This window comes from Triticum urartu, chromosome 7A (genome assembly GCF_056163025.1).
Source record: "Triticum urartu cultivar PI428250 chromosome 7A, HENAU_Tu73, whole genome shotgun sequence".
NCBI classification, from domain to species: Eukaryota; Viridiplantae; Streptophyta; class Magnoliopsida; order Poales; family Poaceae; genus Triticum; species Triticum urartu.
The window spans coordinates 20,611,912-20,637,455 of record NC_141879.1 but is presented as its reverse complement, the minus strand read 5'-3'; the positions used below and the strand labels follow the sequence as shown (position 1 = coordinate 20,637,455).

Genomic DNA, 25,544 nt, shown 5'->3' with positions numbered 1-25,544 from the left:
GGATTTAGGGAACCAGGGGGTGAGGTAGTAAAGGGGTAGGGAAAGTTCCGGTTGTAGCCTCATACTAGTGTACCATCTATCCTCATCATCCATTGTTGCATAAAGTTTGCGTAAGAAAACTTTTTTTTTTCTCCCAAATAAAGAAAACATTTAAACTCGAAACTTTGCAGATCAACATCACACAAGTACTATCAGGTGTAGAAACAAATTGTACAAATACTATCAGTTGCAGACAAACTCGAAACTTTGCAGATTAACATCACAAAAGAACATTTAAACTCGAAACTTTGCAGATCAGCATCCCAAATAAAAGAACATTTAAAATCGCAACATATTTTTTTTAAATGATACTATTCATTCTAATTTTGAAATTTGACAAATTGTTGTTTCATAAAAAAAACATTGTATATAGTGAGTGACACTTGTCTATACACATATATTTTTGAATTGTTTGGATTGCTTATCACATGTGTGACACTTGTCTATAGTTTATATGAAAATTTTGAAGGCCAAATGTTCTCTTGTTTGGAAGAAACGAAAAAGAAAATTTCTATATAAGGATAGCACGAATCTTGACGCAAACTGAATGGTGTAGATAGTGTAGAGGCGATCCTGCAGTTGCCTTGGCCCCGACGTATGGAGCTGCCAGCTGCCTTGGTCCTGACGTTTCAAGAGAAAAGGAGTCCTTTTTAGTTGCCGCCGAGAAGGAAAAGAGTCAGAATTCAAACATGGCGGCCTCCACGATGGCAGCACCGCCGGCCGATCTCCCGGCCGCCGACCACCTGGAGCCTCCGATGGCCGCGTCCCGCACGCCCATCCGCGCGATCCTGGCCGCCACGGACGCCCTCGCCGGCGAGCGCGTGGTCGTGGGCGGTTGGGTCCGGGCCGGCCGCGTCCAGTGCGGCGGCACCGTGGCCTTCCTCGCCGTCAACGACGGCTCCTGCCACGCCAGCCTGCAGCTCGTCGTCGAAGCGGCCTGGGTGACGCACCCGCCGCTCGCCCGCCTCGCTGCCACGGGGACCTCCGTGCTCGTCTCCGGCGTGCTCCGGGTCCCGCCCGGGAAGAGCAAGGAGCGCATCGAGCTGGGCGTCGAGGCCGTCATCGACGCCGGCGAGGTCGACGACCCGGCCGCCTACCCGCTGCCAAAGGGTAGGATTAAGCTCGACCGCCTCCGGGACTTCCTCCACCTCCGGCCCCGCAACGACACCATCGCGGCGGTTGCGAGGATGAGGAGCGAGCTCACGTTCGCCACACACTCGTTCTTCCGGGAGATGGGTTTCGTGTGCGTGCACACGCCGATTATCACCACCGACGACTGCGAGGGCGCCGGCGAGATGTTCCAGGTGACAACACTGTTCAGCCAGGCCCAGAAGGCGGACAGGGACCTCAGGCTGAAGCTTGCTCCTCACCATGATGCCGACGATGAAGAAGAAGAAGGAACTGTCGGTTTCGAGAGCGACTTCTTCAGGCGTCAGGCTTTCCTCACCGTCTCCGGCCAGCTCCAGGCCGAGGCCTACGCCTGCGCGCTCAGCGGCGTCTACACCTTCGGCCCCACGTTCCGTGCCGAGAACTCGCACACGTCGCGGCACCTCGCCGAGTTCTGGATGGTCGAGCCGGAGATCGCGTTCGCAAACCTGCAGGTAATATTGATCCACAATGTTCTCTACATAGTATACACTGTACTTGTGTAAACCGTGTTTATTTCTGCGATGCCTACTGGTATCCATGCTGAACTTTGTCACATATATACAGGATATCATGAACTATGCAGAGAGCTACGTGCAGTACCTCTGCAAGTGGCTGCTGGAGCATTGCATGGAGGACATGGAGTTCATGGCTAAAACCCATGATAAGGCTGCGATCGAGCGTCTAGAGCTAGTTTCGTCGACGCCTTTCGAACGTGTCTCGTATACGAAGGCTGTTGAGATACTGATGGGCTCAGCTGGTAGCAAGAAGTTCCAGACCAAAGTTGAATGGGGAATCGATTTAGCGTCCGAGCATGAGAGGTATATATAGTTGTATACACCTGTGCAGATACAGTTATAAGCATTGATATTTCTGTTATTTCCCGTGTTGTTTGGGTTTTTGTGGTGATTCTGAATTTCTTGCAACCTGAAGGTACTTGACTGAGGTGATATTCAAGAAGCCTGTCATTGTTTATAACTACCCGCGAGGGATAAAAGCGTTTTATATGAGGCTCAACGATGACCAGAAGACTGTGGCTGCTATGGATGTTCTTGTTCCCAAGGTGTATAAGGGAGGAGCAATATGTTGAATTATTGAACAATGTTCATTGATTTAATTTAGAATTGATAATTTCTATGATACCTTAACTGATACTGGATGTGGCGTACCTCTCAGGTTGGTGAATTGATTGGTGGTAGTCAGAGGGAGGAGCGCTTCAGTATCCTTAAACAACGGTACCATCACCTTCTTATAATTGTTTTTTTTCAAAATTGCAGGATACTACAAATGTTAAATTAACTTTGTAACAACCAATCCATGTCTGCATATAATAATACAAATTAAGGCACTTGTAGTGGACTAATTAACAACATGTTGTGTATGTAGGATACTGGAGGCCGGTTTGCCGATGGCATCCTATGAGTTCTATCTGGACCTTCGACGCTATGGATCCGTGAAGCACAGCGGGTTCGGGCTGGGCTTGGAGAGGATGCTCCTCTTCGCCACGGGCCTTGACAACATCAGAGATGTCATCCCCTTCCCCAGGTACCCTGGGAAGGCCGACCTCTGAAGATCTGATTGGCCTCCCAAGCAATAGCACAAGTTGTCCATAGTCTGATAACCAGCTAGGGTACAGTGGTAATAGGTGTAAAGCATAGTAAGTGTAAATTAGCATAAGTTGTCCATAAGTGAGACTAGGAGTCATACGTGCGCGTATATCATAGTTTGTGATGATGTCCTTTAGATAGCACAAAAATAGTCTTTTTATTTCAGTTCATGTCAAATTTGAATTTGAATGTAAGGATTGTACTAACTGAATTGTTGTTATGGAGCATAAATGAAAAACAGACCAGCTGCTAGCTCGTCCCTGCAGTAGTTTTTTTTTTCGTATCAGTTGTTCAATTCAGGCGTGTCTACACAACTAGAGTTGTCAACTGAATTTCTCTATATAGCTTCTCTCTTCCAGCTTAATTTTGTAGAGAAAGACGTTCAAATTTGTTTCTCTTGATCTTCCCAAGGTATTTTATCATCAAAAGCTCTTATCTTACAGTTCATTGTTTTTGATATAGCTAACCACTCATTTTGAGTGGTCTTCTCTTACACGTAGAATTTCTAACACAACATTCAGGCCTTGTCACCAACCATGTATCCACGTAATTTTTTCAAAATGAATCTTTGTATTTCCAACTTGAAGCCCACGCGTCACAAAGCACGATGGACGATTGATCATCAGCAGTGAGCTCGCGAGGCCTAAGGATGAGTTGTGTTCTGAAGTGATGGAAGGATCACAGCGCCCTTAAATGCAGCGGGGATGGTGTATGTCATATGGTTGTTCCGAACAAATGTCTCTAGAGAAGGACATATCAAAGGTACATATAAACACTCTTTATTTCTTCTATCGTGTAACAGACTTTGTTTTAATGTGTGACTCGGTTCACACTTTGTACACTCTGAATTATCTTCTTGCAGGTAAACCATATACTACTCCCTCCGCCTAAAATAAGTACTAAAGTTAGTGTAAAGTTGAGTCACTTATTTTGGGACGGAGGGAGTTCTCTAGAAATCTCTACCAACTTATTTGCTAGATTAATACTAAAATACTCTACTAAGTTTATATATATATTTAACGAGACAATGGATGAAGACAAATATAGACACACTATAATACATCAAGACACATGAAATTAATTGTTGGTCGATGTGATACTATTTATGGTCTTATATTTGGGGTAAAATCTATAGAATAACTTTAGTTTTTAAAATTAAATACCCTAAGTCAAATGTGAAAGTCAAATATTTTTGCGACAAATGTTATTTTTATTCTGTACATGAAAATTCTTTTGTGTATTTGAATAAAATGTCTTGATTGCATTGCTAGTTTGCATGTCATATTTTAAAAATAGTATATTAAATAATGCATAAATACTCATGTATAAATAATAATGTGTAAATACAAAAACAACAAAGGTATAGTTGCAACATTAGTTGTGATTAAGTAAAAAAGATCAATATAAGTATGTATGACCGAATATGCTCTCTAGCATTTAACTGGGCACTCAGTGTGTCACTACAAATCTATGCCGTGTAGACCTTTTTTTAGCAACGCATGTGAATTGACAAAGACAAATGTGTTATTGGATAGAGTGTTCATTGCTAGTCCATTAAGGGCAAGCATAATATTGGATATAGGGTTTGTCTAATCTTCATCTGGACATTATGTCACATCTAAGTTATGACATCAGCAACACTTTATAACAACTAAAAAAGCACAACATTTTTTTGTTCGTCTTTTTATTAACTGTAAAAAAACAAGCTACTAACTTTTTTAGGGGACGAATATACACACCACGTTCTGCCACTATTCATCAGCTAGTTAATTATCACTAAATAGTATAGCGTTTGGGACTTTATTTCTTCTATGTGGATTTTGGGTACAAGCACTAGCTACCTAGTCCGATAGTACTCACGTAGTTTATTGCTGTTGTTGTTGTAGTTGAGAATTACTAGCTTATTTTCTAATTTATTTTGAGTTAATTGCTAGATAATTACTTTCGTAACTATTGTCAAAAAATTACTTTCCTAACTAATTAGTAAGCATCACTCGTTAGGTACATTTCTAGCTCCGACTACTATGATAACTACTTGTGATGGCCGCGAACCCATTCGGACAAGCTACACCAAAATTAAACCAAAGACGTCTGGGCAGACCAACACCCCTCATATCCAGTCTAAATATGGGGCGGATATGGGGCGTCTGGGCGCGTCCGCCACGTCGCACCCGACAGCCCTACCCCACCTCCAATCACACCAAATCCACCTCCTCCCCCTACCGGATCCATTTTCTCTCTCCTTTCTTCTTCCTCCTATGAGCCATCCATCTAGCAGCTCCGCCGCCACATGCAATCAGCAGCCGTTCCTAGGCTCCGCCCCTCCAAAAAAGAGTCTTGATAACCCACAAGTATAGGGGATTAATCATAGTCCTTTCGATAAGTAATACTGGCGAACCCAACGAGGAGTAGAAGGAAATGACAAGCGGTTTTCAACAAGGTAATGTCTTCAAGCACTGAAATTGTCAGTAACACATAGTTTGATAGCAAGGTAATTTGTAACGAGCAAGTAATGATAACGGTAAATAAAGTGCAGCAAGGTAGCCCAATCCTTTTTTGGCAAATGACAGGCCAAACGGTCTCTTATGATAAGCAAAGCGTTCTTGAGGGCACACGGGAATTTCATCTAGTCACTTTTATCATGTTGGTTTGATTCACGTTCGCTACTTTGATGATTTGGTATGTGGGTGGACCGGTGCTTGGGTGTTGTTCTTACTTGAACAAACCTCCCAATTATGATTAACCCCCCCCCCCTCGCAAGCATCCGTGACTACGGGAAAGTATTAAGATAAAATCTAACCATAGCATTAAACGTATGGATCCAAATCAGTCCCTTACGAAGTAGCGCATAAACTGGTTTAACCTTCTGTCACTCTAGCAACCTATCATCTAATAACTACTCCAAAATGCATTCCCTTAGGCTCAAAGATGGTGAAGTGCCATGTAGTCGACGTTCACATGACACCACTAAGAGAATCTCAACATACATATGATCAAAATGTCGAACACATATCAAATTCACATGATTACTTGCAACATGATTTCTCCTGTGGCCTCAAGAACAAATGTAATTACTCACAATTAATATTCATGCTCAAGACCAGAGGGGTATTAAATAACATAATGGATCTGAACATATAATCTTCCACCAAATAAACCATATAGTAATCAACTACAAGATGTAATCAACACTAGTCACCCACGGGTACCAATCTAAGGTTCCGGTATAAAGACTGAGCACAAGAGATGATCTAGGGTTTGAGAGGAGATGGTGTTGTTGAAGATGTTGATGAAGATTGGCCTCCCCAAGATGAGAGGGTTGTTGGTGATGATGTTGGCTTCGATTTCCACCTACAGGAGGGAAGTTCCCCCGGCGGAATCGCTCTGCAAAGGGCAAAAGTGCTCTTGCCAAAGTTCCGCCTCGAGACGGTGGCGTTCCGTCCCGAAAGTCCTCCTATTATTTTTCCTAGGTCAAAATGACTTATATACCAGAAGATGGGCAATGGAGGTGGTCCGGGCTGAGCACAACCCACCAGGGCGCAGCTAGGGGCCTGACGCGCCCTGGTGTCTTGTGCTCAGCAGGTGGCCCCCTCCGGTAGTTATTTGCTTCAGTATTTTTCATATAATCCAAAATAATCCTTTGTAAATTTTCAGCTCATTTGGAGATGTGCGGAATAGGTGTCCTGACGTAGCTTTTTCAGGCCCAGAATTCCAGCTATCGGTATTCTTCCTCTTTGTGTAAACCTTGCAAATTGTGAGAGAAAAAGGCATGAGAATTACTTCATAAAGCATTATTATACATAAAAACATTATAAATAACAGCAGGAAAACATGATGCAAAATGGACGTATCAACTCCCCCAAGCTTAGACCTCGCTTGTCCTCAAGCGGAAGCCGATATCAAAAATCATGTCCACATGTTTAGAGAGAGTGAGAGAGGTGTCGTATAAAAACAAAATACGGACATAGTAGCATCATGCGGTTTATCAAACAACTTTTATCATATAGATTCTCATGAACAAGTGACAATTCATCACAACATCGAAGTAGAAGGCATAAACCTTATTGAAAATCAACAAACTATGTTCCGAGTCAACTTTGCAAGCACAATTCATCATATTTTCATGAGGGTCACGTGTCGGAGCCTTTTGGCAAGTCCACATACTCAACTATCATTTAGTCTTCTATGATTGCTAACACTCACAGCATACCCATGAACAAAAAGTTTCAACTGGACACATATAAAGATAGGGGCTTAATTTCGCCTCCCAACATATTCCCCTCAAGGGTGATGTCAACAATAATAACTCATGCTCACTCATATCCAACTGGGTATATGTGCCTAGATCTTTCCTCACCACATGATGCTTGTGAAAAGGAAAAAAATAAAAAGGAATAGGGAAGAATACTTTGACTCTTGCATAAAAGTAAAAAATAGGCTCTTCGCAGAGGGAAGCAGAGGTTGTCATGCGCTTTTTGTTTGCATGCCAAATCCCTTAATGCAAAAGAATGTCACGTTATATTGCCACTTATGATAGCAACCTCTATTATGCAGTCTGTCGCCTTTATTACTTTGCCATCACAAGTTCGTACAACGCTCAATTTTCTCTTACACTAAACGATTGAACATATTTAGAAGCAATTTTTATTGCCTTATTGCACCGATGGCAACTTACTTGAAGGATCTTACTCAATCCATAGGTAGGTATGATGGACTCTCAAATAATGAGTTGAGTTTAGGGTTATCGGATGCACAAGTAGTATCTCTACTTAGTGCGGAATTTTTGGCTAGAAAAGATATTGGGAAAGCACCACATGTTGAAGGATCTATGACAATATAACTTCTATGTGGATAGGAACAAACATAACTCATTACGTTGTCTTCCTTGTCCAACGTCAACAATTTTGACATATAATAATTAATGGGGGCTCACAATCATAAAAGATGTCCAAGATAGTGTATTTGCATGTGAATCTTCTCTTCCCTTATTAATTCTTTCATGGGTTGCATCATTGACCAATGCTATGTTTGTCAACTTCCAACAAATTTTACAACTTATACTTTTTCCTTATGTGATGTCATTACTCATCATAAGATTAGCATATGATCTTCTTCATTATTTCTTTTTATTTTATTGCAACAAGGAAGTAAAGAAGCAAAAGCTCAAAACTAAACTTTATTATACAACTTAACACTCAAAAATAGATCATACTAAACTTTTATTGAACTAGATCACAAAATCACTAAGGATCGAACTAAGATAAGTAAAGGAAAATATAGCTCGAGGTATTTTATGTTCAAAAGCTCTTATCTTACAGTTCATTGTTTCTGATATAGCTAACCACTCATTTCAAGTGGTCTTCTCTTATAGTTCTATTACACGTAGAATTTCTAACACAACAGGCCAGGCCTTGTCACCAACCATGCATCCACGTCAATTTTTAATTAATTCTTGTGTTATCGACTTCTCAGAAGCCCATGTGTCACGAGGCACGATGGACGATCGATCATCAGCAGTGAGCTCGTGATGTCTTAGGATGAGTTGGCTTCCGAACTGATGGAAGGATCACGGCGCCCTTAGAAGAAGGAAAAGGGGGAGGGGGTGTATGTCATATGGTTGTTCTGAACAAATGTCTCTAGATATCACGTAACCGACGGTGTGTTAATATCTGACTCGTTCACACTTTGTACACTAGAATTATCTTTTTACTTGCACGTAAACTTATACTATATAAATATCTACCAACTTAATTGCTAGACAAAATACTCTACTACGTTTTTATGTATTTAATGAGACAATTGATAAAGAAAAATATAGGCACACAATAATACATCAAGACACATGGAATTATTTGTTGGTCAATGTGATACTCTTTATGGGCTTATATTTGGGGTAAAATCCATATTAGCAGTTTTAGTTTTTAAAATTAAATACCCTAAGTCAAATGTGAAAGTCGAATCATTTTTGCGACAATTTTTTTTAGTTCCACACATGAATTTTTTTTTGTGTATTTGAATATAATTGTTTTCATTGCATTGAGAGTTTGCATGTTATATTGAAAAAATAGTATATATTATATAATGCATAAATACTCATGTACAAATAATAGTCTGTAAATACAAAAACATCAAAAGTATAGTTGCAATATTAGTTGTGCTTAAGTAAAAAAGATCAATATAAGTATGTAACACCGCAGGGTCGGTCCTCAGGGGGAGCAGGAGGGGTGGCCGCCCCGGGCCCCAAAATCGCAGGGGTCCCCACCTCAGATATGTGCGAGCTCTCATGTTCCATCCGCCGGGCGACCAGAGATGACATTAGAGCAGTACAAGTTGCGGAATTAGGACTGATGCTATTATTCTTCTAGTAGATTAATATCAAATATACCCGTGCGTTGTAACGAGAGACAAAAGAATTACACGCTAGTCAAATGAGTATGATTTAATCCTCGAAATATGAGTGTTCTCTATTTTAACACTTTGGCTCACCATGTTGCCACTTATCTTTCTTCCCACCCTCGTTGATGATGTATGCGATGTCCACGCGATCACAATGCATTCGACGCGGTAAATCTCATGGCAACGAGCTTGCCATTACACGACACACTTGTCAACGTGTCGCGCAAGAGAATGTTTAAAACTTTTAAAACAAAACTCATCGACTACGAACTACTCCCAATGCCTAGACATTTAAACACTTTGCAAAAACTAATCAAATCCTAGACACAAAAGACTTTCGAATCGACGAACATTTTTTCGGATCGACAAACATTTTTTCAAAAATTGGCAAATATATTGATATTTTAAAATATTTTTTAAAATTGCACGGTTTTTTTAAAATTCACGAATATGTTTGAATACACCATCATTTTTTCAAATTCATGAACATGATTTTATTTTACGACATTTTTTCCAAATTATGATTTTTTTTAATAATTTCGAAAAGCTATGTAAAATCCTCAACATTTTTTGAGACCGGAAAATTTTGATGATTTCCCGAATATTTTTGGAATTCACAAACATTTTTCTAAATCTCGAATTAATTTAAAGAATAAAAGTACAAAAACAGAAATGAGAAAAGAAAAGACAGAAAAGCAAAATGAAATAAATAAGGCGCCACGGCCCGGCCCATGAACTCCACGTGGTGTGGGGGTAGCGGGGGGACGTTCGTGAGAGAAAAAGGAGTGGGTAAAATGGGATGTGCGATATCGCATACATGAGAGAACTAAGGGCATCTCCAGCCGTTGGCCCCTCCAGGACACATAAAAATCGCCCCCTGGGGGCGAGCCGGCGATACAGTCGGTGCTGGGGGCGGTTTTGCGCCCAGTCATCACCCCCAGCTCGCCCCCAGGCGTCGAAATTGGCCCACTTTGCAGCCCAATTTCGGCGAATAAAGGGCCCATATGGGCGAGAATAGGCCCATATTCGGCGTGGTTTCGCCGTGTCTCGGCGTTCAATTATCAACACAATTATTTCTTATCACATATTTCATCACAGAAAAATCAAATACTTCAACAAAATAGTACAACAACAAATAGTTCAATACAAATTATATAGTTCAACAAATAAAAACTCGTATTTCATCACACGGCGTCCCTCTTGAGCCTCCATAGGTGCTCAATCAGATCTTTCTGCAGTTGATGATGCACCTGTGGGTCTCGGATCTCCTGACGCATACTGAGATAGGCAGTCCAAGTTGCCGGTAGCTGGTGATCAACTTCGGCTAGAGGACCCTGCCTGTAGTATGGTTCAGTGTCAAACATTGGGTCTTCTTGCTCGCTCTCGATGATCATGTTGTGCAAGATGACACAGCAAGTCATAATCTTCCACATTTGATCTTTGGACCAGGTCTGAGCGGGGTACCGAACAACAGCAAATCGAGATTGGAGCACACCAAATGCCCGCTCGACATCCTTCCTGCAAGCCTCCTGAAGCTTCGCAAACCAGGCGTTCTTGCCTCCTGCCACAGGGTTTGAGATCGCCTTCACAAATGTCGACCATCTCGGATAGATGCCGTCAGCTAGATAGTACCCTTGTTGTATTGGTGCCCATTGATCTCGAAGTTCACCGGAGGAGAATGGCCCTCAACGAGCTTGGCAAAAACAGGAGAGCACTGCAGCACGTTGATGTCATTGTGAGTTCCTGGCATACCAAAGAAGGAGTGCCAAATCCAGAGGTCATGTGTGGCTACCGCCTCAAGCACCACACTGCAACCGCCTTTGGCGCCTTTGTACATCCCCTGCCAACCAAATGGGCAATTCTTCCATTTCCAATGCATGCAGTCGATGCTTCCAAGCATCCCAGGAAATCCTCTTGCTGCATTCTGGGCTAGGATTCGAGCAGTGTCTTCCGCATTGGGTGTTCTCAAGTATTGTGGCCCAAACACTGCCACCACTGCCCGACAGAACTTGTAGAAACACTCTATGCTGGTGGACTCGGCCATGTGCCCATAGTCATCGAGTGAATCACTGGGAGCTCCATATGCAAGCATCCTCATCGCTGTCGTGCACTTCTGGATGGAGGTGAATCCAAGAGCGCCAGTGCAATCCATCTTGCACTTGAAGTAGTTGTCGAACTCCCGGATGAAATTCACAATCCTGAGGAAGAGCTTTCGGCTCATCCGATAACGGCGCCGAAATGTTCTCTCGCCATGAAGTGGAGCATCGACGAAGTAGTCGGAGTAGAGCATGCAGTAGCCTTGGAAACGATGCCGGTTCTTTGCTTTCACCCGCCCCGGCGCCGAGCCACCTCGCCGCGGCTTTTCATTGCTCGCCAGCAGCTGGGGGAGGGCGGCGAGCACCATGAGATGCTCTTCTTCCTGGACGTCGGCCGCGGCTTCCTCCTCCAGCAGCGTGGCGAGCTCTTCCTCCTCATCCGAGTCCATCGCCGAGGCAGGCAAAACGCCGAACACCTTGCGCTCGGCGGGCGTGTACCCGCCGTTAAACCGCACCTCCGCGGCCGGAAACGGCGGCCGGAAACGCCCAGCTGCTGTGGGAGGGGCTGCCACGGCGAAGCGCTGCTATTTTCCGGCGGGGAATGGCTATCTAGCGGCGTAGGGCGGTGGCCGTCGCCGGGATATAGCTAGTGGTGGCCGAGGGCGCGGGAGGTGCGAGGCGGGTCGGGGGAAGAAAACCTTGACTTTTCCCCTGTCGGTGTGGGCCAGGCGTGCTTTTCCCTAGCGCCGGAGCCCCCAACTGCTCCCCAGCTCGCCGGGTTCGGCCTGTGACCGCCGGACGGAAAAAAGGTCCGAACCGGCGATTTTCGGCGTCCTGGAGGCGCGACTGGGCCGTTTTTTCGGCGCCGGCGCCGAAAAAGTGGCCTGGGGGGCCCTGTTGGGGGCGCGGCTGGAGATGCCCTAAGCGCCAGGGCGACTTCGGAAATAAATATCAAATCATATTTTCCACTTATGAATGGCATGGTGGGTAATTTATAGCAACTTTGAGGGTATTTTTATTTTTATTGACGAACGATGAGAAGCATTCCGTGCTTTTTTATTATTAGGAAGAGATTATTCTCCTTTAACAAACAGACCTTGGCCCAGTCTTTCTTTAGCATTACACATGGTTAAGTGGAGGTGGGTCACACAAAGCCCTTTTTCTTGGCTGGGCCATAAGGATCTGGGCAGCGCTGATTCATGTTTTTGTCTCAAGAAAAAAAGCAGGAAACTCGGTTTTTTACTCCAAAAAAGATATTTACTTTAGATCCCAAAAAGATAAAATTAGAGATCAATTCTTGCAGAAAATCCATGTCGAAAGAATCTTGCAGAAAAGCCACGTAACAAAAATACTAATGGTTGGTGTACTTGTCTTCGCTGCTTTTTATCAAAAATACTAATTCATGTATTTCTAACAAGGTTGATTCCATTTTATAAATTAACAATTGGTTATTCTATCAGCTTTATTTTTGTTGTGGTCTGTTTTTTGATGTCCTATTTTGGTCTGAATAGGCTGATTGTAGCTGTTACATTTTTATGTCTTGCCATAAAAAAACACCTTGTCCTCCACCAGCGTGTGTGATTAAAGTTTGACACACGGCGAGAAACCCTAACCTTGCCGCCCCAAGGAACTGGCAGGAATTTACGCTGGAGCTCCATCTAATCCGTCCCAATGGATGAAGTTGAGGAGGATCGGAGCTTGAAACACTGAGTCGAAGGGGCCCCGCCATCCGTCCAAACGCCACCACTGCGAGACTAAAACCCTACCTATCTACTAGCGGGAGTCGAGACAACATAATTAATTCTCCTCCCCGCCACCGGCCGCTGGATCGGCAGGCGGAGGGGAGGCGAATCCGCAGGCTCGCCGACCGAGATCGAGGGGAGGAAGGCTTTTCCAAGTCACCTTGGGAGAGAGGAAAGAAAAGCCTTAGCTTGCACAAATCTCTTAATGTAAGCTCAAGAATGGGACTGTTCACAATTCACAAGGCAATCTCAATTACTCACGAAAACCGCGATCCCCGCCAATGTGTCGCCGCGTTTTGGCGACACGAGGGAAACCACACCATCTCCGCCTAGGCACCACCTCACTCTCATCTCGCCACCACCTGAGGATACTGTTGGTGAAGTGGACACGACATTCGGTAGGGTGGTGGCGGGGGATCTCGTTGTGTGGCACGGTGCCAGATCTGGGGTGCTCCATGGTGACCCGATGGTGGCTTCTTCGTCAGATGTGGGGGTTGTTCCAGGTCATCGGTGGGGGTGTCGCTCATAGGTGGCACAGTGGTGCAGCGCTAGAGCAGCAGCGCAGTGGGCGCACGACTTGCGGCTTGTGGGCTTGATCTGTGCCCATGTGAGCCTACAAGCTGGTGCTTGAGGTGTATGGTGTGGAGCTCGGTCTAAGGCACCGCCAGTAGGATCTAGCGCGTGGAAGAACAATGGGGTGTGGTGGCCATAGGGCGTGCAGGTATATTGGCGCGATTGTGCCCGATCTTCCTAGTGGCGGCTCATCACAAGTTTCCTGTTGCGGTGCGAGGCATGGTGAGGTCTCATGTCAAAGGGCGCAGTATTGGGGTGTGGAGGGCGCGGTGGTGGCTACACATCGGTGATTTTTTCTCTGTGGTGTTGTGGCGGCTCGATCAGTGTGCTCTTGTGGCAGCCATGGTCTTTCGTTGCCGGCGGTCTCCGCCGGCTATGGTCAGACCCCTTCTACAGGGCTTCGTGGGGTGGCGGGGCAAAGGCTCTGGGCGAAAGCCTTGCTTCCCAATGGGGATTGGTTACCGGCGACAATGGCATGGTGGTGCTTTTTTCCTTGGGAGTTGTCGCGAAGTGCCCTCCTCTCCACTAGGTCGCGGTGGTCGTTGCTTGGGTTGCGGTGGTGGCAATTGGTGTGGCCGGACCCCTTCCCAGGTTCCGGTGGGGAGTCGTGGGTGGTTTCCCGGCGAAAGCTTTATTGATCGGGGGGTTGATGCCGGCGATGATAATGCCTACGGGCGTCGTGTTTGCTTCTTAATAGGCATCTTCGGAGATCCCGCTCACTTCTCTCTATGTAGCGGGCGAGTAGGCAGTGGAGGTTGAGTTGGCTGACCATGGCTTTGTTGTTTCCTTTCTCTCTCTCTCTCTTTTTTTTTACCTTTTTGCGCTCGTGGTCGGGTTTTTTGCTTGATTTTCCTTATAAGCCGTGCTAATTCTATTCATTTTTTTATGAAATAGCATGAACACCCTCCCCTCTTGACAAGGTTCTGTCAAAAAAATCTCAGCTGCTCGATCACAACTTCAGTTGAGTTTAGTTCAAACCTTGAGACAACGAGGACCATCTATTTGAACCAAGCAGAGAGTACAATTCAAGCATAGCTCGTCAGCTGGTCACGAACAATGCACGGATCTACGTGACTTTCCTTGCTGCCTACTACCTCTAAAACATCTTATATTTTGAGACGGAGGTAGTAGTTGGTGAATAATCAAATGGCAACGCCGTCTGCGTGCACAAGTTATTTAATTAACCAATCAATCTTGTGTGACTTGTGCTAGCTCCATTAACCTACCTACCCAGCCAAGTCATACATACGTACAACACATGCATCTTCTTATACCTGCTTAAAGAAATTCAGTAAGCAAAAACTAGTTTACCAACCTCGGCCAGGTGTTGAACCAGCTGGCAATATCACGTAGTCCCTCCGCCTTAATATACAGAGCGTCGTTTCATCTGCCAAAACAACATTTTGATCAACAATTACTTTGTTCATTCACGCTTTCCATGATACAAACTATATAATATTATCGCTGGATTTGTGTTTTCTGTTTCTTCAGACAAAGGACCGATTATCGAATTTACGGCACAACCGATGCATATCATGTCATTGTCATTGATTTTTCTCATGACTTTTAGCAGCATTTGGATGAGCCAAAAAAACGTAAATACACACCAAGTACTTCAAAATGGGAGCAATGGATACATTTTCCTCCCACTAATCACCACACCAGCCCATCTGTTGCACAGCTCACCTGACCAGTCATCACCTCCTGGCCACACGTAAGATCTTACTCAGTCCAACGTGTTCACACATTAACATATAAGATCCCACTAGTCCGATTGATTAACTACCTTTTTAATACCAAACTATTTTCTCCCACTCTCATCCCAACCATATGTACCAACCGAATTTGTTTTCATTATACTAAAGACGGCAATTAGTGTAGAATCATCAGACACAATCAGTAACCAAATCGTTGAAAAAACTGTCAGAGGGATACGGGATCTCATAAACAACATCAGCAATCGAATGATCTAACATGCAACCGTGTCTGACGGCTCAAGGCAACAAAACAAACACCTGTAGTATCTAGTACGTGCAACCACATAGTGTTCCTGAATTTAACCGATTAATTAATTAGCTTCATGACATGGCAACTATAGTTTTCTAGCTAGCTAATTGACAAAGGGGAAAAAGAAGAAGAAGCAGCTTTTGCCTGATGATAAAAATATACTGTTGGTGACTGACCATGTCTGATGAGTCATGACAGTGTCACTTTCCCCTACTCTTTCAGCTGTCCAGCTCCTCAACTTCTTTGTTTACAAGAAAACTAGGGTTATCATTGCTGATTATAACCTTCTTACACTATGACAACGCACAGCTTAGCTGTAAGCACATACTTGTAATCTTCTCTAGAAGAATACATAGAAATGTCCAAGTTCCATTTATTTAATGTAATAAAGAATATTTTTCATTACTAATCGACAGATAAGTTTTTTATTAAGCGGACACCGAGAAAGAAGACGGAGACAAAGACAATTTTATGTATTTAGTGCTCATAAGAAGGTCAACCGTGTGATGTAAGCTGAAGCATGCATTTTGATCAACATTTTGATCAACAATTACATTATTCAGTCACGCTTTCCATGATACGAAGTATACAATATTATCGCTGGATTTGTGTTTTCTGTTTCTTGAGAAAAAGATCGATTGTCGATATCAAAATTTACGGTACATACAATAGATGCATGTCAAGTCGGTGTCATGGATTTTTCTGATGATTTTTAAGTACTCTAACATGGACAGAGGCCGCGGGGTATCCGACTTTTCGAGGAAAAAAGTACTCTAACATGGAGCAATGGATTCATTCTCCTCCCACCACTCACCACGTCAGCCCATTTGTTGCACAGCTCAGCTGACCAGTCATCACCTCTTGGCCACACGTAAGATCTTACTCAGTCCGACATGTTCACACATTAACATATAAGACCCCACTAGTCCGATTGATTAACTACTTTTTTAATACCACACTAATCTCTCCCATTCTCAACCCAACCATATATGCACCTGAATTTTCATTATCATAATGACGACAGTTAGTGCAGAATCATCACACACAATCAGTAACGAAATCGTTGAAAAATCTGTCAGAGGGATACGGGATCTCATAAACAACATTTGCAATCGGATGATCTAACATGCTACTGTGTCTGACAGCTCAAGGCAACAAGACAAACACCTGTAGTAGTAGTAGTAGTAGTAGTATCTAGGACGTGCAACCACATTGTGTGCCTGAATTTACCCGAATAATTAATTAACTCCACGGCATGGCAACTATCATTTTCTAGCTAGCTAATCGACATTCGGCAAAGGGAAAAAAGATGAAGAAGCTTTTGATTGATGATAAATATATACTGTTGGTGACTGACCATGTCTGATGAGTCACGACAGTGTCACTTTCTCCTGCTCTTTCAGCCTTGTTTACAAGAAAACTAGGGTTATCATTGGTGATTAGCCTTCTTACACTATGACAGCGCACAGGCTTAGCTGTAACCACATACTTGTCATCTTCTCTAGGAGAGAATGCATAAAAATGTCCAGGTTCCATTCATTTGATTTAATAAAGAATAGCTTTCTTTACTAATCGACGGATCGGTTTTTTATTAAGCTGACTTATAGGAAAAAGACCGAGGCAAAGACAGTTTTATTTATTTGGTGCTCATAGGAAGGTCAATCGTGTGATGTAAACTGAAGCATGCATGGGCCTGTTCAGACTAACTCATCAACCATATCTTCAGCTGGGTTCAGATTTCATAGATGATACAGTTCGGACTCAGTTCAGTTTAACTCTGCCTTCTGCAACAAGCAAAGTGCAGTAGATTTATGTGTAACACATGCTTGAGCGATGCCACGTGAATTTCAAAAGGAAAAAAGGAAAAAAGAAAAAGAAAAAAGAAAGCAATGCTACCTCACTGACAGCATGAAAATAGTTCTTTTTTCCATGGAGTGAAAACAAATTGATGTGGTTGCTGGTTGGTGGTTGGTGGTTGCATTCAGTTCAGCTCATGCAAGAAAAGTTTGCTAGCCTTATCCTGTTATGTACTGTACTCCATCTGAACTGAAGAGCAGGGCAGCGCATGTGACGAACAGGTGGGCCATGGTGTAGGTAGGGTAGGGTGCCCATCATGCACTTGTTTCGAGGCAATCTCTATCTCACTCTCAATCACATGATAAACGATCTTCTCCTGCTACCTCTCTCTCTCATCCTCCAAAAGTCAAGAAGCCCCATCTCTTGCATTTGACAACCCACATTGATTTCATCAACATCAGTAGATTAATACCTTCTTCCCCACCACCACATATGGCTTGAGGCTGCGCCTACACCACTAGTATAAAAAAAACCTGGCTCCCCCTGTGGGCGAGGCAGAGCAGAGCAGGACCTAGAGAAAAGATCTTTAGTGCTGTACTTTGTGAGGAGAAGAAGGTCGAGGCCTCGAGGGGGGAGATAATGATGGAGGTGGCGGTGGAGAGCCCGCAGCCAGCGGCATGGGACCACTTCAAAGAGGAGGGCGGCGGCACTGCCGTCGCCACCGCCGCCGCTGCTGCTGCTGCAGCAGGGGAGCTGCTGACCAGGGAGATCAAGAAGAGGCTGTTGGTCCATGCCCGTGAGAATGGGAATGGCCATGGCCATGGCAATGGAGGAGGAGCAGAGGAGCCCGAGGCTGCTCCTGAGGTGGAGCATAAGGAGGAGGAGGAGGCTCCGGAAGAACCCAAGGTTGCTGAAGAGGAGCAGCAGCACAAGAGTATCTTCTTCGATGCAGCCAAAGGTGACACCTCTGTTTCTTACCCATCTGCTCCTGCTTAATTATTATTTTCCTCATGGGGAGAAGAAGAATATAGGAATGGGATTTAATTGGTTGGTCCAATTCCTCTTGCTTAATTAATTTCTTGGTTGGTGGATGTGGAGGCTGCATTATTTTCCTGCAGGAGAGAACTCCTGCTGCAGTGATTTCAGGCTCCACCTGCTTCTCATTCCTTAATTTGTCCATTTCTGGAAAGCAATAATTCTTGTATTGGAATGTTCTCCAAAAAGCAATCCATATGTGCTGTGCAAAACTAACTTTGTCGTCTTGTAAGAGCTCTAGGCAGTGTCTGGAAATTTCATTACTGCTGCTGTCTCTGCTTCCTCAGTTTTACCATGTGGGATAGGATGCAGTGATTATTGCATTCAGTATCCTGGAGATCTTATTCAGAAACCAGACAAAAAAGGACACGCGAAACGCATGCTAAAAAGGACAAAATCTCAGTGAAAGCGATAGTATATGCCAACATCCCTCTCATCTAATCTAGGCCTCACTCAGAATCATTCGAAACCTTTTGCTGACCACTCAATTCACTGATATGTAGCCTTCCATGGCAGATGTCGACGGCGACTCGCAAGCTCCCCGGATCTGCAAAGTCTTTTTTAGAAGTTACTCCCTCCGTAAAGAAATATAAGAGTCCTAAACGATCTTATATTTTTTTACAGAGGGAGTATCATTTAGATTAGACACTAACTCTCTCTTAAAATTTGCTTTGTATTGCTTCACTCAAGCATTAGCTTTGTGGTCGTTCGATAATATGAGTAGTAAAGCTAGTTTTCTATTGCTTTACTGAAAGCTTAGCCTTCTATTGCTTCACTGAAGGGTTGTGGAAGTGCCGGCACTGCGATTGGACGTACCGCTTGAGTAGTCCCTGTGGAAATGGTACCATAGATCATCGAGGCTATCGCCACCAAATCGAACGGAATAGCGAATCGTTAGTTGAGAAGAAAGGATCGTTTTACGGTTCACCGAACAAAGGTTAGTGCTGAGACCGAGCAATATGGCGATGAGGAAATTTAGGACAGCTGTGATTAACTTCAGTTTATCTAGCATACCTGCAATTCTAGCTTGGTTTCTTTGCCTTTCTGTCATATTTTTTCAAAGTTGTTGTTGCGCATAATAAAATATAAAGTTGCTTCACAATGTTTGAATTGGCACTGATATATCTCCCTTTGTTTTTCAGTTCCTGATATTATTACTGAGGTAAGTGCCAGATATCTGGTCACGGGAACGATGCGATCTGGTGACGGAAAGGAAGAAGCGAATGAAACTCCGAGTACAAAAGACAAGCAGCTTGAAGCACATGAAAATGGCAATGTTCAAGAAATCAACCATGGTCCAAGCAATGGCAAGTTAGAAAATGGATCACACTCGAATGGTTCGCATCAGGTCCCCAACGGTGCTGAACCTAAGACAGAGTACCTGTTTGAAATCAACAAGACTCAAATGTACCCAACTGAAGTTGACAAGGACAAACATGTCACCGAGGCTCAACCGAAGGTCGAAGAGTACGACCTTGAGAAGATTTTGGACCAGCAAGAAACTCATGACCTCTTCTGTCCCAACTGCAAATCATGCATAACTCGGAGGGTGATCCTGAAGAAGAGGAAAAGGACAGTAAGGCCAGCAAACCCCCATGCACCATCAAAGAGACCGTACACTGAAGAAGTACTAGTGCCACTGCCTTCTGCTACTTTACCTGGAAGTGATGAGCAGGAGTCACCCGACGTGTTCAGATGTTTGTCATGCTTCTCCTTCTTCATTCCGGCAGGTACTGATAACATTTAGTTAGAGGCAGTCTTGGTATTCCACTTATGTTTTGGTTGTATTGCTTAAACATTTCATTTCGATCAAATGGGACTGGCTTAACTTATGTTCCTGTCACCAGGATGCAGTTTCAACATATTCCGTATTTTTGGGAGGAGGGATTTGGACCAAGTTGATGTTCTGCCTCCTCCGGCATCAGTGGACACGCCTCCTCGGTCTGAAAATTGCACAAGTTGGCTTCTGTCTTGTTTCCAGCCAGAAGATTGCCCAAACCAACCTCACCCTGCTGGTATGTTTGCAACCTATATATGTTCTCCTGACAAACTTAGAAAAATATATGTGTAGTTATCAATTATCCTGAAGTAGTTGTTCTCTTCATTAACTGAACAATTCAACATATCGCAGATTCAGTGACGGTGCCACTGTTGTCCAGTACACAGAGCTCCAACAATACAACCACAACAACTGAATCTAGCAGATCATATGTTCATCATAGTCATGGCACGGTTGTAAAGCCGGAGCAGTCGAGAGTCGAATCACCTTTGGAGAACCAAGCTGCACCAGGTATGTACCTTGTGTTCTTCTGACCAAGTTATCTGTAACTGATGCTTTATTTTATCAGCTGAGCAATTCAACTGTTGCAGATCCAGCGACAACGCCAGTGTTGTCTGATACGCAAAGCCCCAATGATACAACCACAACAACTGAATCTAGTACATACTATGTTCATCATAGTCAGGGCACAGTTGCTAACCCAGAGCATTCGACTGCCGAATCATCGTCGGAGCATCAGACCACCACAATCACCACAACTACAACCACGAAAGCAACGGCTACATCATCCTCTACAAACACTTCATCTCACACCGCGTCTGCTACAGGTACATGGCGTGCAACATTCTTTTGTTTTATGGATTCACATATGTGTACTTTATTGGTAATAAGCTGCAATGGCTACATTTGCATAGAAACAACAAAAATATATGCCAAAAAAGAGGTTGTAGAGTTTCATGGGGTATATACCAATCTACACTTTTTTTCTCGTGAAAAAACAGCAATGCAATAGATCAGGAAGCTTAACTTTTCAATATTAATTGCATCTTGTTTAGGACTAATTTGTCAGTGTAATGGACTAAAGTAACAAAAATGGCACGCAGGTTTCTTCCACACAGACACACTGGAAGTGATAACCGGTGAAATGCCTCCCTCAAAGCCTGACGGTGGTGCAAATCACCACCTACTTGGCCATGATGGTAGGTCTAATTAAACGTGATCAGTTTGCATTAGCTACATTTATTCATAGATGCAACCTTATAGTAGTAATTTTATTGGTTCAGATGTTCACAGAACTGCAACGACTGCCTCCGAGAATGGCTTTACAACCCATCCAGTTCACGCTTCAGGAGTGAAGGTCAATGGCCCGAATGTGACAAATGTCGCGAGGGGCGACATATCAACTACGCCGATTCCTCAAACAACAGATTCACATCATGTAGCGGTATCAGTCCCTGAAGAAGTGAATCTGGTTGCTCCTAGACCACAACAGAGGGATGACTGGGATATACCGAAAGCCATAGTGTATGGAGGCTTAGTGGAGTCGGTCACCAGCCTCTCCGTTGTTTCAGCAGCAGCATCAAGTGGAGCAAAAACATGTCAGTTACTAACTCGCTTTCCACATATTTACCTGATGAATACTCTGCAAAAATAAAAATATTTACATGATGAATGCACTATTTTGACACTGATATTTATATTGTCCCATCTAATGAAATTATGTTTTTCACTTGCCTGCAGTGGACATATTCATCCTGGGCATAGCCAACCTTATCGGAGGGCTTCCTGTCATTTACCACAATGTAACAAACTTCTCTCCCGACTGAATTTTCACACTGTTTTTACTGCTCATTACAGAAAACTCACCCCCAAACACCAAAAGCTAACATATCATTTCCCCGTCGATAACAGATCGCCGTTCTGAGAGACATCCGAGACGTGAACGACGACGAGCGGGTCGGCCAGTACTGGCTGCAGCTCGGAAGGCGGTCGAAAGCCCGGCTCCACATGGTCCTGGCCCTGCTCTCATACATCGTGTTCGGGCTGCTTCCACCAGTCGTCTACGGGTTGTCGTTCCGCGAGAGCAATGACAGGGAGAACAAGATGATGGCCGTCGCCGGCGCTTCACTCGCGTGCATCGCTCTGCTAGCGCTCGGAAAGGCGCATGTACAGACAGCACCCAGGGCATACTTCAAGACTCTCATGTACTACCTGACCATCGCCGTGAGCTCGTCGGGGCTGTCGTACGTCGCAGGTGTGCTGATCACGCGGCTCTTGGAGCACTTTGGAATCATCGAGCAAGGTGGGTTGGCTGCTCCTGCTCCTCCAGGCCTGTCGTTCGCTCATTCAGAGGGTGCACAGACATCTGCATGGGCCTCATTCTGAAGACTGATGTCTGAACTCTGAAGTTCACGGGAACACTGGTGCAAAAAACAAACAAAAGACATGTATGAGTCCAAAGAGCAAGTGCCTGAACTGAAGATATGTAGGGGGTGCACACTAGGAAATGTAGCACTAGCTAGATAACCTTGTGCCACATCTTCCAGTTGGGCTTCAGTTCGTACTAAAACATGAAGGCACACATTAAGCGAAAATTGCTTTTGGAGCTCGGCCTCCATGGAGGCTGGTTTTTGAAAAATTCAAATTTCATATTTTTACATTCCAGAAAATTCTGAAAAAATGCAGATACACATGGAGGCTTAACATACATGTGTGTAAATTTTCAGGATGAAATACATTGAAATGAATGTTATGCAAAAAAGACAAATCCGAGGCTTTTCTAGACATGATACTGTTCATCCCAAAAGTCCATGAATTTGTTCTTTTTGCATAAATCGCATCTCAAGGTATTTCATCCTGGAATTATACACACATACACATCACATCCTTGTATACTTGTTAATTTTTTCAACTTTTTCTGAAACCTAAAATTTTGAATTTTCAAATAATTCTGCCTCTATGGAAGGCCGAGCTCCAAAATGCCATTCTCTACATTAAGACACTTGAAACATGCAATAATATAATTAGAACTGATGTCTCATTGAGCTTCATATTTATTTTCAATCATTTAATATTCCATAATGGAAATGGATCAGACGCACAAAAAAAGGAAGAAAAACACACAATAAACTGACATTTAAGCCCTTCTATATCACTGCATTGTGTAAGCATACCAAGACACTATTCTCATCTAGATTTGTCCTTTTTTTATTCTCTGTGTTTAGTTTTTTTTGGTGGTGGGGGAGGGGGGAGGGGGCGGATTGTAGAAACATACGCTTCCCTACGCCTCGTGCATATGGAGGAGTTGGGCGCCGTTGAAATGCAAAATCCATGTTTGGCTCACTGTCCAGCATCGGATTTGGACCTTGGATCGACCTTCGGCCTGTTTCACGTGCCTGCAAGAGGAGGACAATGCGGAACACATACACATACAGTGCTCATACGCTAGACAGATGTGGCACAAGTGCATCGTTGGGCTGAACTTGGAGGTGACTCACCCGCTTGGGCAAGATAGCCTGCTGGATTGGTGGCTACAAGCTAGAAGAAGCTTCACAGGTGCTGGCAGGAGAGGTTTCGACATATCGATAGTCGCAGTGGCTTGGTCACTATGGAAGCAGAGAAACGCGAGGATGTTCAATCGGATAAATCAATAGAAAACCGTGGATGAGCTATACAACCACATCATGAACGAGATCAAAGACTGGAAGGAGGCTGGACTAGGTGTAGGAGTTTTAGACCGTTTTGTGAGAGAGTAGGCTTTTGAGTAGGTGTTGGTGCAGGTGTCTTGGTTCACTTGTGTTGATGTCCGCATCATTGACGTACTCTCAAAAAAGAAATGGTATTTTTATTAAAAAAATAATTTTAATTTTAATAGATTCTAAGCGCGGTTTCATGTATGCTATGGGAGCACATGATACTTCCCCGTGCACCAAAAGATCGGAGTACTTCGCCAGCCCATTTATTGTGCGGCTCAGCTGACCAGCATCAGCTCTTGCCTCTCCCTCAAAAAAGAAAAACAGCTCTTGCCTCTTCGCCGGTCCAACATGTTCACACACACATACTTATAAGATCTTGCTCAGTCTGGCAGCACATCAACATATAAGACCCTACCAGTCCAACTAGTTAAGAACATTTTTAATACCAGCAAATCTCGCTCATTCTATACACTCCAATCAAACCAAATTCGTTTTCATTCTAATAATTTAATGACATTAATCAGCGTAGAATTTGGCTACGCTATCAGCATCCTAATCGTTGACAAGCAGAGCTACCCGATCTGATAAACAACATTAGCATCCGAATGATCTAACATGCAACTGTCTCTGAACAGTTCAAAGCAGCAGGACAAACACCTGCAGTATCTAGGACGTGCAACCGCACAGTAGCTGGATTTTAACCGATTAATTAATTAACTCCACGGCATGTCAACTATCGTTTTCTATCAAGCAAACCGACAAATGAAAAGGAGTTTTTTCTTCAAATTATAATAATCATCTTATTTGGATGGCTCAGCACATGTCACTTTCTCTTGCTCTTTCAGCTGTCCAGCTCCCCATATCTTTTGTTTACAAGAAAACCAAGTTGATCATTGGTGATGAGTCTTCTTACACACGATGGCAACTCTGAGGCTAGCTGTAAACCATGTGATCTTCCCTAGAAGAATTTATACCATTGTCCAACTTCAATTTATTTAATGGAAGGTTTTTTCTTTCGATGAACCGGCGGTCGATTTTGTTTCCAAGCGGAATCGTCAAGAGAAGACCGAATCGAGAATAGTTTTATTTCTTTTTATTTAGTCCATATATACGCGTGTCGCACCAATCTTGTGATCTAAGCTACATCAGGCAGAGTTTTGTTCACATGGTAGTTTTTCAACCCATCAACCATATGTAATCACTCGAGTTCAGTTCATACCTGGACCGTATAGATGATGGTACAGTACAGTACAATACTCCTATTTGCAAGAAGCAAAGTGCGGGCACGTGCTCCCACCATGTCACCTCAATTTCAAAAGAAGAAAAAGAGAAGCGGAAAAGAAATAAGCGTGCGATCTCACTGTCAGAGCTATGTCATCTCACTGACATCATAAAAGAGTTATTTCTTTTAAGGACTAATAAAATTAATTAATTAATTAATAATGGTGGTGGTTGCATGTTGCCTCTGCATTCGTTCAGTTCATCTAGTCGTGTTATCCTGTCCTGTACTTAAAAGCAGGGACAGGTGGGCCAGGCTGTGCATGTAGGGTGCCCATCATGTACTTGCTTCCGGGCAACAGCAATATCTGGCCTCACATGATACACGATCATCTCCTCTCTCACCACCCAAAGTCAAGCCCCAGTTCATTTCTACATTGACAACAGCCATTTGATCAATATTGGACTGAGAT

General features: G+C 43.7%; 2 protein-coding genes across 3 annotated transcripts; both read left to right on the top strand.

Moving 5' to 3' along the window:
- The first annotated feature begins 714 nt into the window (after window positions 1–714).
- LOC125522362 (asparagine--tRNA ligase, cytoplasmic 1-like) lies at window positions 715–3,160 on the top strand. Its single transcript, XM_048687424.2, has 5 exons — window positions 715–1,640; window positions 1,753–2,006; window positions 2,119–2,248; window positions 2,362–2,420; window positions 2,572–3,160. Exons 1-5 carry the CDS (start codon window positions 729–731, stop codon window positions 2,753–2,755), a joined length of 1,539 nt encoding a protein of 512 aa, XP_048543381.2. The 5' UTR covers window positions 715–728; the 3' UTR covers window positions 2,756–3,160.
- Window positions 3,161–17,740: 14,580 nt separating this feature from the next.
- LOC125521322 (membrane protein of ER body-like protein) lies at window positions 17,741–22,815 on the top strand. Of its 2 annotated transcripts, XM_048686378.2 has the most exons (10): window positions 17,741–18,301; window positions 19,160–19,315; window positions 19,521–20,108; window positions 20,226–20,393; window positions 20,510–20,668; window positions 20,749–20,985; window positions 21,262–21,357; window positions 21,442–21,756; window positions 21,899–21,960; window positions 22,070–22,815. In XM_048686378.2, the coding sequence occupies exons 1-10, from the start codon at window positions 17,983–17,985 to the stop codon at window positions 22,541–22,543; spliced, it is 2,574 nt and encodes an 857-aa protein (XP_048542335.2). In that variant the 5' UTR covers window positions 17,741–17,982; the 3' UTR covers window positions 22,544–22,815. The 2 variants fall into 2 exon arrangements, with proteins under 2 accessions (XP_048542335.2, XP_048542336.2); XM_048686379.2 differs by lacking the exon at window positions 19,160–19,315 and having other exon boundaries at window positions 17,745–18,301.
- The last annotated feature ends 2,729 nt before the right edge of the window (window positions 22,816–25,544 follow it).

What these genes read in the sequence shown, in the direction of transcription:
- LOC125522362 (XM_048687424.2), top strand. Translation starts at nt 729, where the DNA reads ATGGCGGCCTCCACGATGGCAGCACCGCCGGCCGATCTCCCGGCCGCC. An exon ending in TCGCGTTCGCAAACCTGCAG is followed by an intron (nt 1,641 to 1,752) that starts GTAATATTGATC and finishes ACATATATACAG; the next exon opens with GATATCATGAACTATGCAGA. An exon ending in TTCAGTATCCTTAAACAACG is followed by an intron (nt 2,421 to 2,571) that starts GTACCATCACCT and finishes TTGTGTATGTAG; the next exon opens with GATACTGGAGGCCGGTTTGC.
- LOC125521322 (XM_048686378.2), top strand. Translation starts at nt 17,983, where the DNA reads ATGATGGAGGTGGCGGTGGAGAGCCCGCAGCCAGCGGCATGGGACCAC. An exon ending in GGAGAACCAAGCTGCACCAG is followed by an intron (nt 20,669 to 20,748) that starts GTATGTACCTTG and finishes CAACTGTTGCAG; the next exon opens with ATCCAGCGACAACGCCAGTG. An exon ending in CCACCTACTTGGCCATGATG is followed by an intron (nt 21,358 to 21,441) that starts GTAGGTCTAATT and finishes TTATTGGTTCAG; the next exon opens with ATGTTCACAGAACTGCAACG.